The sequence below is a fragment of the Geotrypetes seraphini genome, chromosome 16, assembly GCF_902459505.1.
Source record: "Geotrypetes seraphini chromosome 16, aGeoSer1.1, whole genome shotgun sequence".
NCBI lineage: Eukaryota > Metazoa > Chordata > Amphibia > Gymnophiona > Dermophiidae > Geotrypetes > Geotrypetes seraphini.
Window position 1 is genome coordinate 20,230,361 of NC_047099.1, and position 20,242 is coordinate 20,250,602.

General features: G+C 43.7%; 1 protein-coding gene across 1 annotated transcript in view; it reads left to right on the forward strand.

Moving 5' to 3' along the window:
• The window catches only part of AP1S1 (adaptor related protein complex 1 subunit sigma 1), a 52,982-nt gene extending 33,173 nt beyond the window's left edge, over window positions 1-19,809 (forward strand). Inside the window, exons 4-5 of the mRNA XM_033923768.1 lie at window positions 3,099-3,236; window positions 17,929-19,809. Coding sequence (XP_033779659.1) covers window positions 3,099-3,236; window positions 17,929-17,976 — 186 coding nt within the window. The 3' untranslated portion in view covers window positions 17,977-19,809. The remainder of the gene's footprint in view (window positions 1-3,098; window positions 3,237-17,928) is intronic.
• Window positions 19,810-20,242: the final 433 nt, after the last annotated feature.

Genomic DNA, 20,242 nt, shown 5'->3' on the forward strand with positions numbered 1-20,242 from the left:
CCGCACACGGGACACAGGCTGTAGAAATCTAACATATATCATTTATAACATATGCACAGAACCGACCAGAACTTTGGGTTCTGGCCCAGAAATAGCTAAGAAAAAGGAAAAATTAAATCAGTAATTTAAAGAAAGAGAGGGTAAGGTTGGGCAAACTGGATGGACCGTTCGTTTTTTTATCTGCCGTCATTTACTATGCATGTTGCTATCATCTTGCTCTCTGAAAAACACACTGTCCCAACAATCAGTTTCTCTCATAATCAGTCTGATTGTTGGGAAAGAGCTTGTTCTTTCAGAGGACAATTTGTTTTTATGTGATATATGTTAGATTTTTTTATATATTAAATTTTATTTGGACATTTTAGTGTTCCACGTGTGTGTTTCTATAAAAATATACAAGTCAGTAAAAATCAATTACCACATGAATGGCCTCATATACAGTGGAACCTTGGTTTGCGAGCATAATTCGTTCCAGAAGCATGCTCTTAAACCAAAGTGCTCGTATATCAAAGCAACTTTCCCTATAGGAGTTAATGGAAACGCGGGCAATTCGTTCCACAACCCAAAAAGATACCCCCCCCCGAGGCCACTGGCACGCTTCCACCCCACTCCACCCCATCCCCAAAAGACACCCCCCCCCCCCCAAGCCACTGGCACGCTTCCATCCCTTCCCTGGGAACCGGCATCACCCTGTCTGCCTGCCCGCCCAAACTCTTACCGCGATCGGGCACCAACCCACAGGATGTGCCAAAAGAGCCTGCCGCCTGCCAGTGATCTCTGCTGGGCCTTTAGCATCTGCGCATGCTCAAGGCCTTCTGGCTTCCGCTGGCTCGGAGATTTTGAGCCAATCGGGGCCTTAGGCCCTCTCACTGCATCCCAACATGCATTGGGAAGGGGAAGGCATGTGGCCCTGTAAGCAGGAGGGGTGTAGGGTTCCATGGGCTCAGCTGATCCTGGCAAGAGGAATCCCCAAAATCGACTCAGCTGATGAAAATTCCTCTGCTGCAATCAGCTGATGGCAAGCCCTCAATTTGCTGTTTATTTCCCCCATCTCTGGATGGTGGGAGGGGGTCGTGACCACTGGGAGAGTAAGGGGGGCCATGCCTTAAACCAGTGGTCATCTTGTCAGTTTGGTCACCTTTGGGGCACTTAGACCTGCTTTACTTTGGTCTAACATTCCACATAAGATATCCTGGAAAAGCTTTGATTATTGCTTCAGGACGTCCAGGTGGAAGCCTGTCCAATTCCTGCCCATAACACACCTCCCAACATGCCCCTTTGAGCTCTGGACGCAAAGCAGCTTAGAAGTGCTGCTAAACGTCCAGAAAGTTTGTTATGATTCTCAGCACTTGGACATCCCTGCTATTAGGGCGTCCAAATGCTGACTTAGGCAGGTTTTGGGACATTTTAAAGTTTTGATTATGCCCTCTATGCCTATAGGGAGAGGAGGAGATAGTGGACGCTGCGGATGGGCAAACTGGATGGGCCATTTGGCCTTTATCTGCCTTCATGCTTCTATAACCATAATGCTCTATGACCTCACAATGCAGGTGTAAAGAGCCTTAGCCTATAGGAAGAGGAGATGCAAATGTTAAGAGCCTTAGCCTATTGGGAGAGGAGGAGATAGTGGATGCTGCGGATGGGCAGACTGGATGGGCCATTTGGCCTTTATCTGCCTTCATGCTTCTATAACCATAATGCTCTATGACCTCACAATGCAGGTGTAAAGAACCTTAGCCTATAGGAAGAGGAGATGCAAATGTTAAGAGCCTTAGCCTATAGGGAGGGGAGGAGATAGTGGATGCTGTGGATGGGCAGACTGGATGGGCCATTTGGCCTTTATCTTCCTTCATGCTTCTATAATCATAAAGTTCTATGACCTCACAATGCAGGTGTAAAGAGCCTTAGCCTATAGGAAGAGGAGATGCAAATGTTAAGAACCTTAGCCTATAGGGAGAGGAGGAGATAGTGGATGCTGCGGATGGGCAGACTGGATGGGCCATTTGGCCTTTATCTGCCATCATGTATCTATAACCATAAAGTTCTATGACCTCACAATGCAGGTGTAAAGAGCCTTAGCCTATAGGAAGAGGAGATGCAAATCTTAAGAGCCTTAGCCTATAGGGAGAGCAGGAGATAGTGGATGCTGCGGATGGGCAGACTGGATGGGCCATTTGGCCTTTATCTGCCGTCATGTTTTTATGTTTGTAAGTGCCTTTATTAATACACTTAGGAAACAAATAAAAGAGGACACGGGCTGTGTTTCAGCATGTTGTTTGCGTCAGGAGTCCAAACACAAGCTCTCTTTATTCCGGAAAGTTCTGAAAACTTTTCTGCTTGCTAAACATTTTGGAAATGAACTATTTCAGTCTACTTTTCCTTGTCAAGTTTATGTATTATGTATTACATTATTGTTAACCGAGTCGAGCTCCTCTTGGTTGATGACTCGGTCTATAAAACTAAGTTTAAGTTTAGTTAGTTTAGTTTCAAGGGACAGAGCAAACTGAGGGCCTGTTTTACAAAGCCGCACTGCAACAGCCCCGAAGCCCTTAAATCTCTATGGGCTTCGGGGCCGTTACCGCGCTGCAGCCGCTAGCGTGGCTTTGTAAAACAGGCGGTCTGGCAATACCTGCTGCAATAACAAAGCATTCTGTCAGCAGCTGTATTAGATATTCAGACAGTATATCCTGAATGCTTAGAGGGAGAATGATTAGATCATGTCTAGGTGTTGTTATGATTTTATTTTATGAATGTTTGCTATTGGAAACCACTTAGATCCTAGGCAGTATATACATTTTTAAAAATAAATATTCTTCAAATACAATTAAGACAACAGTTCTCCAGTTGCACGTGCCCTCCCCACTTCTGAGATGGAACTCATCGGTTAATCACAGAACGAAGGCATGTCTCCCCTGTTATGGGGTACATGGAAACTGCTGCTCATGCTCAGCAGGGCCTTCAAATCTTCACTGGAGAACTTTGGAAAGTGTGTTCCATGTTGGCAGCATCCAATGACCTCTCCCATTTTGTGACCGGCGGGCTGTTGTCTTTCCTGGTAAGCACGTGCACCACTCTGATTCTTAACCTCTTTCTTTCAGGTCTGCGAACTAGATATTATCTTCAATTTTGAGAAGGCCTACTTCATCTTGGATGAGTTCCTAATGGGAGGAGAGATCCAAGATACGTCTAAGAAGAGCGTACTGAAAGCCATTGAACAGTCAGATATGTTACAGGAGGTAAGGAATAAGAGAGAGAGAGAAAAATGCATCTGCCACAGAGGTGACAAACTTGCAAATCACATGGAAGACTTTGTCGGAAGCCATTCATGCAAATTAAAATGCTTTCTGGAAATTGCCCATTCTGTGTATGGATAAAGTATGCACTCTACTTCATAGTGAGCATAATTTTTCCTGCATTTTTTTTCTGCAGAGGTTTCTGAGAGGAGTTAGGCCAAGGATTTTCAATCCAATCCTTTGGACACATTCAGTCAGACAGGCTCTCCACAATGAATATGCATGAGATAACATTTGCATACAGATCTATCTCATGAATATTTATTGTTGAATTCCTGAAAACCTGACTGTCTGACTGGGTTGAGAACCCCCCTAAGTTCAGCCAGGGGAGGCAACAATGCACATAGCTTTGCATTTCCACAATTACAAGTAGTTTTCTGGCTAGAAAACTTAACTGCAGGACCCCCCCTCCCCCCCCCCCACAGCAAATTGCTATAGGTGCTTGTCTCATAGGCAGCTTTCAAAGGATAAGCAAACCAAATCCATGGGCACTTAGCCCATAAAACAGCAAATGTATCTGTGTGCCAGTGTGAGAAACATTACTATTCTGTAGTGTTTCGCAAACTGACCAGGGCACACTAGTGTGCCGCCTGAGATTCCAGGTGAGCCGTGAGACGCCGAGGAGGAGGAGAGGCGTGGCGCTGGCTGACTGCTTACTTCTCGAAAGGCACATCCTGTAGGCAGTCAGCCAGCGCCTCTCCTCCTCCCTGGCGCCTCTCCGCACCTCTTCTAGAACCCCCCACTGGGGGCTCGGGGCCCTATCTGGAGGGCCTTCGGGCATAAGGACGCAGTATTCCAGATGCTGGCGCACCATCGCCCGATACAACGGCAGGATAACTTCTTTCGTCCTGGTTGTAATACCCTTCTTGATTATACCTCATTATCGCATCAAGGTCCTTGCACTTCCGGATACCCTCAAGCTGTGGCCACCAACCTAGTGTGTTGCGGCTTTACAAAGTTTGGAGACACTGCTACACTGGGTGTATGTCTGCAGTCAATGCAATATCGACATTAGAAACATAGAAACATGATGGCAGATAATGGCCAAATAGCCCATCTGCAGTAACCATTATCTCTTTCTCTCTCTCTGAGAGATCCCACGTGCCTATCCCATGCCTTCTTTGAATTCAGACACGGTCTCTGTCGCCACCACTTCTTCCATGAGACTGTTCCATGCATCTACCACCCTTTCTGTAAAAAATTATTTTCCTAGATTACTCCTGAGCCTTTCACCTCTTAACTTCATCCTATGCCGTCTCATCTCTATCATATCTCCCCTCTCCCGCCTATCCTCTAAAGTAAACATATTGAGATCTTTAAGTCTGTCCCCATACGCCTTATGATGAAGACCACATACCATTTTAGTAGCCTTCCTCTAGACCGATTCCATCCTTTTTATATCTTTTTGAAGATGCGGTCTCCAGAATTGTACACAATATTCTAAATGAGGTCTCACCAGAGCCTTATACAGGAGCATCAATACCTCCTTTTTCCTACTAGCCATACCTCTTCTTATGCACCCTAGCATCTTTCTAGCTTTTGCCGTCGCCTTTTCAACCTGTTTGGCCACCTAAGTTCATCACATACAATCACACTCAAGTCCTGCTCTTCCATCATGCACATAAGTTCTTCACCCCCTGAACTGTACTGTTCCTTTGGGTTTTTGCAGCCCCAATGCATGACCTTACATTTCTTAGGATTAAATTTTAGCTGTCAAATTTCAGACAATTCTTCAAGCTTCACTAGGTCTTTCTTCATGCTATTCACACCATCCAGGGTGTCTATTGCAGATTTTAGTATCATCCGCAAAGAGGCAAATCTTACCTGCCAGCCCTTCAGCAATACAGTACTCCCCCGATATTTGCAGGCCGCTAATATTGAAAACCGCGAATACAGTTTTTAGGCAGGGGAGACAGGAGATGGCAGCTAGAGAGGCAGGAGAGGGCAGCCGGAGCGCTGGCGAGTGAAGGAAATCACTCGCTGTAAGCTCCGACTGCCTCTTCCTGTACTAAAGTCGGGCCTCTCCAATCAGGAGCTACTTTGACATGCAGCTCCTGATTGGTGAGGCCTGACTTTAGTACAGGAAGAGGAGCATACCGTGAGCGATTTCCTTCAGTCGCCGGCACTCCGGCTGCCCTCTCCTGCCTCTCCAGCTGCTTTCTCCTGCCTCCCCTTCGCAGTCAGAAAATACCGTGAATGACCGGGACCGCAGACCATGAATTTGTGGGGGAGCACTGTATTGCTTATAAAAATGTTAAAAAGAACAGGCCCAAGAACAGAACCTTGAGGCACACCACTTGTAACATCCCTTTCATCAGAGCGATCTGACATTGATTCTATGGACTAATTTACTGTGTCTGCTCTTTGGTACATATTTCTCCCTACTGATGTATGTGTTTCTCTCCTACTCATGTTCTGTAGTACATACAGGAGGGCCTGGATTCTTTAACCAGCGCTGATTATCTAGGCGCCCATACCTCCATTAAAAATGCCGTCCAAATGGCATTTTTAACCGAGATTTGAGGCGCATATTGTCGCCTAGAAAATCGGCATCGGAATTGCGCCTACATAGGTGCTTTAGGCCGCTGAAAGCCAAAGTATGCGTGGCCAGTGCCAGAAATGGCGTTAGTCTGCCTATAGTGACTACATAGGCGCAATTCACTCAAAGAGAGGCACCAGAAAACCCTGGTAATATACAAGGGTCATTTCATAAATAATACACGCTATTTTTTTTTTTTAATTTGCATGTTTTATTTTTCCACGTATTTCTTTACAGTCCCTCTATATAGTCTCCCCACTTTGCAATGACCGAGCCCCAACGTCCAGGAAGCTTCATTATTCCATCCAAGACACCGTTTATGTTCAGTTGCCGAATAGCTCGGGTACTGGTGGAAAAAAAGCTCTTCCAGAGATGCAAAATGATGTCCACGCATAGGTTGTTTCAACTTTGGAAAAAGGTCAAAGTCTGGTGGGCTCATGTCTGGACTGTAGGGAGCATGAGGTAACACCTCCCAGCTGTATTTGCGTAGTTTTTCAATGACGACATTCCCTATGTGCGGTCGAGCGTTGCGAAGAATGAGTGGCCCAGCCAAGAGCAACTGAGGTCAGGTTTTGTGCATTTTTTGCAAAAACTCATGATAATACACTGCTGTGACACTTCTTCCACATGGAACTTTGTCTGTAATGTAAGCAAAAATCATCATTTGACTTTTGATTTAGCTCATTAAATTTTTTTGACCATGGGGAAGATGGAGCTTTCCACTCATCATCAAAAAACTACACAAATACGGCTGGGAGGTGTTACCTTATGCTCCCTACAGTCCAGACATGAGCCCACAAGACTTTGACCTTTTTCCAAAGTTGAAACAACATATGCGTGGACATCGTTTTGCATCTCTGGAAGAGCTTTTTTCCACTGGTACCCGAGCCATTCGTCAACTGAACAAAAATGGTGTTTTGGATGGAATAATGAAGCTTCCCGAACATTGGGACTCGATCATTGCAAAGCAGGGGGATTATATTGAAGGATTGAAAAAAAAAAAAAAACATGTGCGCAATGGCCTCTAAGAAGGCGAACAGGATGCTAGATATTATCAAGAAAGGTATTACAACCAGAACAAAAGAAGTTATCCTGCCGTTGTATCGGGCGATGGTGCACACGCACCTGGAATACTGCGTCCAATATTGATCGCCGTACCTTAAGAATGATATGGCGATACTCGAGATAGTTCAGAAAAGAGCAACACGATTAATAAAAGGTATGAATAACCTTTCATATGCTGAAAGATTAGAAAAACTGGGGCTCTTTTCCCTAGAAAAGCGGAGACTTAGAGGGGACATGATAGAGACTTACAAGATCATGAAGGGCATAGAGAAAGTGGAGAAGGACAGATTCTTCAAACTTTCGAAAACTACAAGAATGAGAGGGCATTCGGAAAAATTAAGAGGGGACAGATTCAGAACTAATGCTAGGAAGTTCTTCTTCACCCAAAGGGTGGTAGACGCCTGGAATGCGCTTCCAGAGGGTGTGATAGGACAGAGTACGGTATTGGGGTTCAAGAAGGGATTAGATAATTTCCTGAAGGAAAAGGGGATAGAAGGGTATAGATAGAGGATTACTATTCAGGTCCTGGACCTGATGGGCCGCCGCGTGAGCGGACTGCTGGGCATGATGGACCTCTGGTCTGACCCAGCGGAGGCACTGCTTATGTTTTTATGTACTTATGTAAATTAAAAAAAAAAATAGTGTGCATTATATATGAAATGACCCTCGTAGTATTAAGTATGATCAGGGCTGGATTATTTCTAACGTTCCTCTTGGTATTTGAAACACAGTATAGACATGAGAGAGAGATCTTGGTCTGCAGAGTGCATAGATTAGTCTGAGTCAGAGTGCTTGGCATGAAAATGGTGATAGATTCAGAGAAGGAAGTTAACTGGTGCTACACTAGCAGAGGATGATCTCCAAGTTGATTTCTTTAAGAGTAACAACAGCTGCAGCTTCCAGGGAAAATGTGAAAGACCAGTTCTCTGGTCCTATCTGGACAGAGCAGGCAAATGAAGGTAGAAGGTAGTATGTTGAGGTGAAGGGGACAGATATTCAGCCCAAAGGCAGAATTAGCCCCAGATTCAGTACTGGACCATGTCCAGGCGCCAGCATTGAATATCTGAGGCTAATTTATTTGCTAGCCATTGGAGCTCATGAGGGTCATGGCCAATATTCACCTGCAACCAACATAAATAGTAACATAGTAGATGACGGCAGATAAAGACCCGAATGGTCCATCCAGTCTGCCTAACCACATAAGACACTTATGATCTAGTGGGGAAACGGGTAGGAGCGATGACCAAGTACATCTTCCTCCTTAAAATGGCTGCCTCTAGAGGTCATGGCAGGCTTGTGGTACTTAGAAGAAAGCTAATGGACCATCCTTGACTGGTCTGGAGGGCTTAAAGGAAAGAAATTTAGCAGGTAAGACCTAATTTCTTGTTTTGAACAGAGGCATGTTACATCATTTGCAGGAACACCAGCCTTTCGAGCTCGGTTTACTACTATTACCATTGCTGTTTATCGGTTCTATAGCGCTGAAAGGTGTACACAGCGCTGTACATTTTGACATTTTATAGACGGTCCCTGCTCAGAAGACTTTAGAGTCTAACTTAAGGGTGGGCGCTGATTATGGTTTAGTTTTTAGTTTGATGATTTATTATACTGCCTGGCATCCTTAGAACACAGGAAAAACAAGGCGGTTTACAATAATAATTTAAAACAGGCAAGGAAAAAAATGTTACAGTAATTTTAGCGGAGAGGAGAAAGAGGCACTGATATGTCATTCTGAAACATTTTAAGTTCTTTCAAAAGCTCTTAAAAACAGATTTTTAATGCATCCTTAAAGCAGTTACAGCTGGTTTCTGTTCAAAGGGCCTGAGGGAGTGAAATACACTCTTTGGCCACAAACAGGATTCCATGGAGCATCGTGTTGTATTCAAGTGGTATTGTAATAGGCTGGGGATGCCATCTTGTACCGCAAGCTGGAGTCTTCAGGCTGAGCCCCAGCTTCATCCTGCAGCTTACAGGTTAAGATACCATTTCCAATAGTTACAGTACAAGTTTTTATCCTAACTTGATATATACTTAGTGTGACCATATGGCTCCAGAAAAAAGGGGACGGATTGAGACATCCGGGTTTTACTTCCATTGAAAGCAACCAAGATGTCTCAATCTGTTCTCCTTACTTCCATTGCTTTCAATGGAAGTAAAACCCGGATGTCTCAATCCGTCCCCTTTTTTCTGGAGCCATATGGTCACACTAATATACTAGGGATCTAATACCAATATTAAGAACTTCTGTCCACAGTTAATAAATTTTGAGCACCCAAGTAGTTCAGGATACTTTGATTCCTATATCCCTAGCTTGTGGGGTGTTGTATCCGCCAATATTTGTTTACCGATTTCATATGTTAAAATCATATTCTCCTAGAAGCTGTGTTTAAGGCTGGCCAATATTAGCTACTTTGTGACAGCCTGGAAAAGAGTGCCGATGAAAATTTGAGATGTATTTAATTGAATACAGAAGTTATATCCCGCAGCCTATCCTGCCATAAGGATCTGCGTGTTTTTTTTATTATTTAAATCCTCTAGTGCAAGCGAAAAGAAATGCAGATATTGATAAGACATAAACAAAGTAGTAATTACATTTTCCAACGTTTTATTTATTTATTTAATTCGTTTTATATCCTGTTCTCCCCAAGGAACCCAGAACGGGTTATATGGTAACATATTTAACAGCAAATAAGACAAGTGGAGGGTATAATCAAAAGAAATATCTAATAATAATAATAATTTTTCTTATATACCGCTATACCAGAAGTTCGAAGTGGTTCACAAGAAAATGCATACAGTCAATGTTTAAGATGCACAATAAAACAATCGGTCTGAAATAGATCAGTTAAAATCTAATAAAGTTAAAACAGTGGCATAATTACGAATATAGACAGCTGTAGGAATTCATAAACGCCGGTGACATAATTTAAGATTTAAAACTTGTCAAACAAACGAGTCCTCAATGATTTTCTGAAGTCAACATAAGAGGTAGCCTCGAGTATATATTTTCCAAGCCTTGTATTTAGTTTAGCTGCCTGGATTGTTAAAATTCTGTCAAAAAACTTCTTATATTGACATGATTTCAGAGAGGGATGATTAAATAGATTTATTCTACAAGTACTCTTGTTGGAATAATTCAAAATAAACTGAGAAGAAAGGTAATCTGGTAGCATCCCAAAAACTGCTTTGTAGCTAAAACAGGCAAACTTGAAGAGAACTCTAGACTCCACAGGCAATCAGTGGAGTTTTTGAAAATAAGGGGTGATGTGTTCCCATTTTTTAAACCAAAGATAAGACAAACCGCAGTATTCTGAATTAGTCTCAGTTTTTTGAGAATTATTTTGTAGGCTCCTAGATATATAATATTACAGTAATCCAAAATACTCAAGATGGATGATTGCACCAGTAAACGAAAAGACGATTCATCAAAGAATTTTTTGATGGTGCAAAGCTTCCATAAGACCGATATACATTTCTTAAACAGTAGGTCTGGATGTTTTTCCAGGGTTAGATTTGGACTTAGGGTGCTAGTTGGCCAAAGTCAGCAGTGGCAAAATGTCCATTCTCGAAAAATACGTCCAAAATTTATTTATTTATTTTTAAATCGTCTTATCTATACGCCCAGGTGTTTGATTGTCCGGACCACCACTACATCTATCTTTATACCACATTCTCGACCAAAAATTTGTCCAAGTCTGAAACGTCTGGAACAAGACCTTTTAGACATGGGAGGGGCCAGCTTTATGATGGACTGGCCGCCCAGATATGGCAACAGAGCCGTAGGGAACCTTACAAGGCACTACTGTGAACGTCACAAAAAGGGTGCCACATAAACACCTCACCACAACTCCCTTATAGGATATGGTGAGTCCCCCCAAACCCACTATACCCTCCTGTCTACAACCCCAATAGCCCTTATGGCTGCAGGTAGCACCTATATGGCAGTAGAGTAGGGCTGGGAGGGTTTGGGGGCTCATATTTTCCACCATTGATGTAGTGGTTAGAGTGGCTTATGAGCCTGGGTCCTCCTCTCTATGGTTCACTAGCACCCCCCCAGACTACTCAAGCCAGCTCTGTACAGCTCTACTAGGCTTTCCTGTGCCAGGTGCTGATGTTTCGGAGGCAGGTATGTACGTTTTTATTCTGAACTTTGTGGGGGTGCGATGGGGTCAGTGAACATGGTGTGTGTGTGTGTGTGTGTCTTTACTTTGTCCCTGCAGTGGTTATCTGATCACTTTGGATAATTTTTGTGCACTTATACGTGTCTTTACATCATCTAAGTCAACATATATGTTCCGTCTAGGCAGTCTTGTCAAACCTTCAATTATCCCTGCAGGACGACTAAGTCTAGGTGGGCCCACATCCTGCCCATATCCCGCCCTAACCACTCGTTCAAAAATGCCCCTTTCGGCTCTGGGTGCACAATGGGATTCAGAGGCCTAAAAAGTCCCTGGATATGTCTAAAAAGCAGTTTTGATTATCGGCAGTTGGGCGACTTGTCTTTTAGATCGTCCAATTTATGACTTGGACAGGTTTTTAGACGTATTTCAGTTTTGATTATGAGCCCCATACCAATTAATAACAAGAAACAGAAGACTAAAGCAATAGGGTACAGTGAGATGCGTCTAGTTCAATTGTCCAGGATTAGCAGACACTTGGAGCCTGAAGCATGTATGGGAGATGTGTGAAGCCTGAAGCATGCACAGGAAGAGAGTCAGTTGAACATCTATTAAGAATGCAGTAGTTTGGGAGCAACAGTCTGAATGCTAGCTTGTCCTGAGGAGTCAGGTGAAGAGGTAGGTTTTTATTGCTTTTCTAAAGCTCAAAAGTCCATTAAGGGATTTGATATTAGGAGGTAGTTGATTCCAGTACTTTGGTAAGAAGTGAGAGTATGATCTTCTCCTTGCACTTTCTAGTTGGAGGCTCCAACCAGGGGATATTTGAAGACATGTTTCCTCCTGGGAGTGGAGGAGTCTCTTTGGGACATAAGGTAGGAGTTTCGCTGATATGTAGCTGGACGCCATGTTGTGTAAGGACTTGAACACAAGCCTTTGAAGATGCAGCATTTGGCTATGTGCAGCCAGTGGGCCAACGCTAGTGCTTAGGATACTGAATCACGGGTGCAAAGGTTCTTCAGTAGTCTGATTACTGTGTTTTGTACATGTTGGAAACGCTTTATATTTTTTTATCAAGGGCAGAAAGACATATTGATTTAGTAGAATAAGTTAAATAAGAAATCAAAGAGAAACAGTTCTCACATATTGTATCAATCTATCTCAAACACCTTTGTAACCCTATGACCCTATATCCAGTATCTGATCTCAGAACATTATCAGCAAAAAGTTGTTCTAGATGGGGTGGGATCCACAAATGAGTATTGTGACCTGATATTGAAGAACACTTGCAAGAGAACCTAAAAAAAAAGTTGCCCCTACATTCGGATCGCTATCTTTTAATTCCAAAACGAATATGAGTTGTGTATGAGATGTCTGGCAATACCAACCCCCTTTGACTACAGAAAAAAAAACAGTCTTCAGCTTGAAATAAGCCCTTAAGAATTTCAATTTTTGTCACTTTCAGAGCAGAAAGAAGCTAGAAGGATAGCCCTAGTTCTAATAATATCCTCAAAATTCCAAACGATGAAGACCACCATCCACATAGTCTGGAACTCATCACAGTTTAGATATCCAATAGCAGGAGTTCAATACACTAGTGTCTACGGTGAGCTGTCAAAGCTCAAGGTTAACAAAGCAATGGGGCTGGACAACCTGCACCCCAGGGTGCTTAGGGAGCTGAGTGATGTCTTGGCGGAGCCACTGTCCGCGCTCTTCAACCTCTCCCTTAGTACAGGCAGCGTCCCGTTGGACTGGAGGACGGCTAACGTCATTCCACTCCACAAGAAAGGCTCAAAGATGGAGACAGCAAACTACAGACCAGTGAGTCTAACATCGATAGTGAGCAAACTAATGGAAACTCTAATCAAACACCAATTAGATAAGATCCTGGATGAGGAGAATCTACGGGATCCCCGACAACATGGATTTACTAAGGGGAGATCCTGCCAATCCAACCTGATCAGCTTCTTTGACTGGGTAACGGGGAAGCTGGATATTGGGGAGTCCCTGGACATCGTGTACCTGGACTTTAGCAAAGCATTCGATAGCGTACCACACCGCAGGTTACTGAGCAAGATGAGTTCTATAGGATTAGGTAACACATTGACGAAATGGGTTGGGAGCTGGCTTGGAGGTAGGCTCCAAAGGGTGGTGGTGAACGGCACCCCCTCCGAAATGACGGAGGTGATTAGTGGAGTACCACAGGGCTCAGTCTTGGGCCCAATCCTATTCAACATCTTTATAAGAGACTTGGCAGAAGGGCTTCGAGGTAAAATAACATTATTCGCCGATGACGCCAAACTGAGTAATGTAGTGGGCAAATGCACAACAGACGAAGATTCAGTGTCCGACAACATGATGCACGACCTACTCCTACTGGAGCGATGGTCTAGGACATGGCAACTCAACTTCAATGCCAAAAAATGCAAAGTTATGCACCTGGGCAGCCAGAATCCATGCAAGTCTTATACCCTTAATGGCGAGATCCTAGCAAAAACAGTAGCAGAACGAGACTTGGGGGTAATTGTCAGTGAGGACATGAAGTCTGCCAATCAAGTGGAGCAGGCTTCGTCCAAGGCAAGACAAATCATGGGCTGCATACGAAGGGGTTTCGTCAGTCGTAAGGCGGAAGTCATTATGCCATTGTATAGATCCATGGTGAGGCCCCACCTGGAATACTGTGTGCAATTCTGGAGGCCGCATTATCGCAAGGATGTGCTGAGACTGGAGTCGGTGCAAAGAATGGCCACCCGGATGGTCTTGGGACTCAAGGATCTACCATACGAAAAAACGGCTTGACAAATTACAGCTATACTCGCTCGAGGAGCGCAGAGAGAGGGGGGACATGATCGAGACGTTCAAGTATCTTACGGGCCGCATCGAGGCGGAGGAAGATATCTTCTTTTTCAAGGGTCCCACGACAACAAGAGGGCATCCGTTGAAAATCAGGGGCGGGAAACTACGAGGTGACACCAGGAAATTCTTTTTCACTGAAAGAGTGGTTGATCGCTGGAATAGTCTTCCACTACAGGTGATTGAGGCCAGCAGCGTGCCTGATTTTAAGGCCAAATGGGATCGGCACATGGGATCTATTCACAGGGCAAAGGTAGGGGAGGGACATTAAGGTGGGCAGACTAGATGGGCCGTGGGCCCTTATCTGCCGTCTATTTCTATGTTTCTATGTTTCTATGTATCTGATTCAGGAATAAATAGTATTTCAGAATTAAATGCCTGGAATAGAATTTCTTTTGAAAGTAAACAAGCAAATTAAGAAACCTCAATGTTCTAGCTCTTTGCAAATTTTCTAAATCCTCAAATTGATCATAGAGTTTCAGAGAGTTCTTTAGATTTGATTCCCTAACTGCCTGTAATGATTGTGCTTGAGGTATCAAAGTTAAACATTCTTTGTGAAGAAAATCCTTTTTCTGGCCCAGATCCCATAATTTATTAAACCATTCTGAAGAAAAATTGCACAAGCCTGAAACAGTGCCCTGGAGACTGCTCACTATACATTATATCTAACAAGGCAATTCCTTCCAGAAACAATCCATTGTTCTACTTTTGCTGTTCAAGCACCAGAACTCTGGAATAATCTCCCGTCTCATCTTAGATTCCAGTCTTCTTTAACCACATTTAAGACGGAGCTCAAAAGAGGAGACTGAGAGGGAACATGATCGAAACATTCAAGATAATGAAGAGAATAGACTTAGTAGATAAAGACAGGTTGTTCACCCTCTCCAAGGTAGAGAGAATGAGAGGGCACTCTCTAAAGTTGAAAGGGGATAGATTCCATACAAACGTAAGGAAATTCTTCTTCACCCAGAGAGTGGTAGAGAACTGGAATGCTCTTCTGGAGGCTGTTATAAGCGAAAACACCCTCCAGGGATTCAAGACAAGGTTGGACAAGTTCTTGCTGAACCAGAACGAACGCAGGTAGGGCTGGTCTCAGTTAGGGCACTGGTCTTTGACCTGGGGGCCGCCGCATGAGCGGACTGTTGGGCGCGATGGACCACTGGTCTGACCCAGCAGCGGCAATTTTTATATTCTTTTCCAAGACGCCTGTGGCTGAATTTTCTTTCTTCTCCAGGAAATGGAGTGGAGTGAACCCTCAGGTTCTTATCTTCCCCTGACTTTTCTTTTAAATATTGTAGTTCTAACCCACCTCCCTCACTGTCCTGTCTCGATTTTACACACCCTTACCCCATTTAGATTTGTAAACTGCTTAGACATTTTAGTTTTATAAGCGGAATAAGAAGACCCTAATAAACTTGAATTCCTTTATGAACAGAAGCTTTCCAATTTGAAGAAATCATACCTTTTCTCTGGACTATCGGGGGGAGGGGAGGATAGGGATCTGAGTATTTGAAGGGAGAGTCTGAAGTGATAGAAGTGTTACAGAAAGCAATTTGTCATCAGATTCTCTCAGACAGACCTGTGCATGGACATGAATACTCTTTCATATACCCCTCAAATAGTCTCATTTACCACGTGCCCAACATTTCTCCTTCTATCATCCCTCTCCTGCACCATGCCACATCTCTCCCTCCATCACTTTGTCCAGCATTCCTCCTTGTTGCATCTCTTTCAGTCTGTCCCATTGTTCCCTCTCATAGTTTCATAGTTTATTTAAATTTTGATTAAACGCTTATCCAAAGGTTGTACATAATAATATAAAATAGCTGGGGAACCAAATGTTTTAGATAATAAACAAACATACTAGTAACATGAAAACATTGGGAAAACTACAATTTTTTTTAATAAAAAAAGAATACAAATAAGGAAAGTACAATAGGAAAGGGAAATGATTTAATTCATGAGAAAATAGGTGTGTACGTAAGTAAGATCAGTTAGGTTACTTTTAAATTTTTGCAAGCTTTGTTTGGCTCTGAGGAATAGGGGGAGAGAATTCCAGATTAATGGGGCAGTGACTGAAAAGATGAGAGTACGACGAGTACCAATTATCCTTAAGGATGGAACGTTAAGGGAATGTTGTCAGGCAAATCTTAAGGTTCTGGGAGGGTCATACGGAATTAATAATCTATCTCCACCACCATATCCAACATTTCTCCCTCTCATCTTTCTCTTCTCTACCTCACTCCTCTCCCTCGCTACGCCCAACAATTCTCTTTCTTCCTTTCTCCATGTGCACCATCTCTCTTTCCCTCTCACACACTCATGCCCAACAATTCTCCCTTTCTATTCCCTCTCCCACCTAAGAATCTCTTTTCCTCCCTCCCTCCCTCCCTCCTATGTCCCATATGTGTCCCCTCCCTCCCTTCTGTGTCCCAAGTCTCATTTACCCATGGAACTCTGACTTAACCCTCTTGCAGTGTTTCTCTTGACGCTGCATGGGAGTCTTCTGCTTGTATTTCTGCCGGTGGGGGAGGAGGAAGAGGCGCTTCAGTATCACATTTTTTTTCAATTGCAGTTGGAAATGCAAAATATTGATGCATCGTCCCCCATTGGCAGGAATTCAAGCATCAGACTCGGGTTCAGCTTAGATGGAACGTTGCCTTCTTGGCATTTGTTCACCCCATTCCCAGAGGATTTGGATCTTCGTGTTAGTGCTGGTTCCGCTTTACTCCTCTCCCCATGCCCTGGGTTCTTGGTTCTGCTATTTGTTCCATCTTGCCCTTCCCATGGTGGTTAGCATAGTTCATGTCGCTGTTGGTGCCCTTTTTCATGCTGCTCTCGATGCCCTGTTCTCGCTTGTGAGGCAGAACCCTGCCAGTAGATTTGATTTTTAAATGGTTGGAAAAAGCCTCACTTGCTGCATTTACTTCAGTGGACCCAAATAATATGGAATCTAAACATGAATTGAGCTGAAAATGTTTGCCATGCACATTCCTAGGCTCTAGATTTATGCCAAGTGAGTCTGGTTGCTGTTTGACAATGCCTCTCTCTGGTGGGTGGCTGAGTGTCTCCGAGTGGTGGATATGTGTGTCTCTTGTGGTCTCTTCGTTGTGGCGGATGGATGGTTGCCTCTGGCTGCTGAATTGCTTTTCTCCTTGGCTGTAATCAGTGATGTCTCTCTGCTGCAGGGGTGACTCATCCATCCCACAGCCTTCAGTCCATCATTAGTGACACACACAGATGATGCAGTTTATCTCTGGCAGAGAACACGTTTTGTTACTTTACTGCCGAAAAGGCCAGTGGCTTCACCTCTGCCATGTGCAGACAGCAAGCTGTTCAGAGTGGATGATGCTTTTCTGTTGTTTGGAAAGGGGGGGGATGTCTGTAATAGGACGTGGGAGTGGGAGGAAGGGGGTGCAAGAGTTAGGCGTGGCTCCCCAGGATTCAAGGGGGTACAGGAAGTCAGTTTATCTGCTGCTAGATCGGATGGGGTTATAGGAGGCGAGGGTCTCTGTGCTGGGAGTCAAAAGTGCAGGAAGACAGGGTGTAGGCTGTGTTTGCCATGTTAGTCTACCCGAATGAACAAAGCATTGAAACAAAAATGAAGAAAAAGGAATTTAGGCTAATTTAATGCATGTCTTGACAAGCTTTCAGGCGCCATCTACGCTCGCCTGAGGAATGGAAAAACTAGTCAAATAGTCCAATAAAAAGGGATTTGCCTTATTTTGTTTTTTATCATCTTTGCTGGGAATGAGAGAATGCAGGACGTGTGTGTCTGTGCTGGGATCATATCTTGGTGGCATCTCTGTGCCCTTGCTGGAGATAAAGATGGTGCAGGAGGTGGGTGTAAGTGAAGAGGTGCAGAAGGTGAGCCTATCAGTGTGTGGGTGAGATGCATAGATTAGCCATATCAGTGTCTGGAGTAGTACGGGTGATTGTAGTGTGTCTGTATTGAGAGTGAGGTTGCTACAATTGGAGGGGGGCATGATGCAGAAGATAGGTGTTGACCCTGTACTATTTGACTCCTTTTCCTCAATCTCCTTTTGTCTCGTCTTTGCTGCAGGAGGATGACTCACCCCGTAGTGTGCTGGAGGAAATGGGACTTGCATAGCAACCGACTGCAGCCACATTCCGCAGAGACGCCAGGGACCTGTAATCACTTTGTTCTTGACTTACGAGGGGCACCAACAGAATCCTGCACAACTTTGTCTTCCCCATGTGCCCAGGACCCCATCCTGTACAACTCTCGTTATCCCCATGTACCCAAAAATATATTAGGTAAAATGTTAATTCTCCCTAATCTGCCCAGGAGTCTAACCTATACATCTGCCATTGTCACCATTGATCTAAGAGCCAATCCTGTGTGCCGCCTGTCCTCCCCATGTGTTCAGTCTGTGACTCTCACCCTCCTCACATGCCTAGTAGCAGCAGTGTTCTGCATATAATTGCATACATATACATCAATTTGGAGTCTTCTCTTATACATTCATATCATCCTACATACAAATTATTCCTCCAGGAGTTTGGAGGAGGAGTGGAGCAGATGTATGCATAGCCAGCCCCTGAAGCGTGGAAAAAAAGGACAGATACACTATTAACTTGAAATATATGTAGGGGAGATATATACATATTCAATCCTGAGACACATCATATAGGATACAGGAGAGTTGTCTTACTGCTGATGCCTTGAGGGTGCAAGGTGGTTCTGACATCTTTTTTTGAAAGGAAACACAAAATCACAGATTTTTGTAGATTTGAAGAATTTCAACAATTGAGGGAAATTTAAAAGGGATTCTTGGAGGGAGCAAATATTCATTTGGCCATCTGCAGCGGATTCTAAAAGAAACCACTGGATGCTCAGAGGGACCAAGTGTGGAGATCTGTGATGATCCTAAAAGGGATTGAGTGTCTATCCTGGGCAGATGCAATGAATGCTAACAGAGACCAAATAACTATTGAGATTTCTATGATGGATCCTAAAATGTAATTGGCATTCATCCTGACCAATCACAATGGATTCTAACAGGGAATTGGCACCCATCCTATCCAGATATGGTGAAGCCTAAAAAGGACAAAGTAGATCCTACAAGACAATCAGCATCCCTCCTGGCCAGACATGACAAATCGTAAAAGGGAATCAGCATCCATTTTGGCCAGACATGACAAATCGTAAAAGGGAATCGACATTCATTCTGGCCAGACATGACAAATCGTAAAAGGGAATCGGCATTCCTCCTGGCCAGACATGACAAATCATAAAAGGGAATCGGCATTCCTCCTGGCCAGACATGACAAATCGTAAAAGGGAATCAGCATCCATTTTGGCCAGAAATGACAAATCGTAAAAGGGAATCGGCATCCATGTTGGCCAGACATGACAAATCATAAAAGGGAATCGGCATTCCTCCTGGCCAGACATGACAAATCGTAAAAGGGAATCAGCATCCATTTTGGCCAGACATGACAAATCATAAAAGGGAATCGGCATTCCTCCTGGCCAGACATGACAAATCGTAAAAGGGAATCGGCATTCCTCCTGGCCAGACATGACAAATCGTAAAAGGGAATCAGCATCCATTTTGGCCAGAAATGACAAATCGTAAAAGGGAATCGGCATCCATGTTGGCCAGACATGACAAATCATAAAAGGGAATCGGCATTCCTCCTGGCCAGACATGACAAATCGTAAAAGGGAATCAGCATCCATTTTGGCCAGACATGACAAATCATAAAAGGGAATCGGCATTCCTCCTGGCCAGACATGACAAATCGTAAAAGGGAATCAGCATCCATTTTGGCCAGAAATGACAAATCGTAAAAGGGAATCGGCATCCATGTTGGCCAGACATGACAAATCGTAGAAGGGAATCGGCATCCATGTTGGCCAGACATGACAAATCGTAAAAGGGAATCAGCATCCATTTTGGCCAGAAATGACAAATCGTAAAAGGGAATCGGCATTCCTCCTGGCCAGACATGACAAATCGTAAAAGGGAATCGGCATCCATTCTGACCAAATACAATGGATCCCAAAAAAAGGGATCACGAGTCCACCATGGCCAGGTGTGATAGATCCTAAAACAAAAGGGTGTTTTTGCTGCAGCCAAATGGGAACCATTGTTTGGTGCAAATAGGGATGACAGAGAAGTCCTGTTCACGAATATGCTTTAAATTTATCCAGTTGTGTTGTGTTTCCATATTTATATTTAATTTTTTTTTTCAGGTGAGGTTTATTAATGAGTCAGGAGTTGCTAAACTCTGCTTTATTAATTTTCCCTCCATTCCTTATTTTATTTTAAATCTTATACCAAATAAAGCCTTAAAGAAATTGTTCCATTTCTTTAATGAGCCTCCTCCAGGTACCTAAATCCTCCACT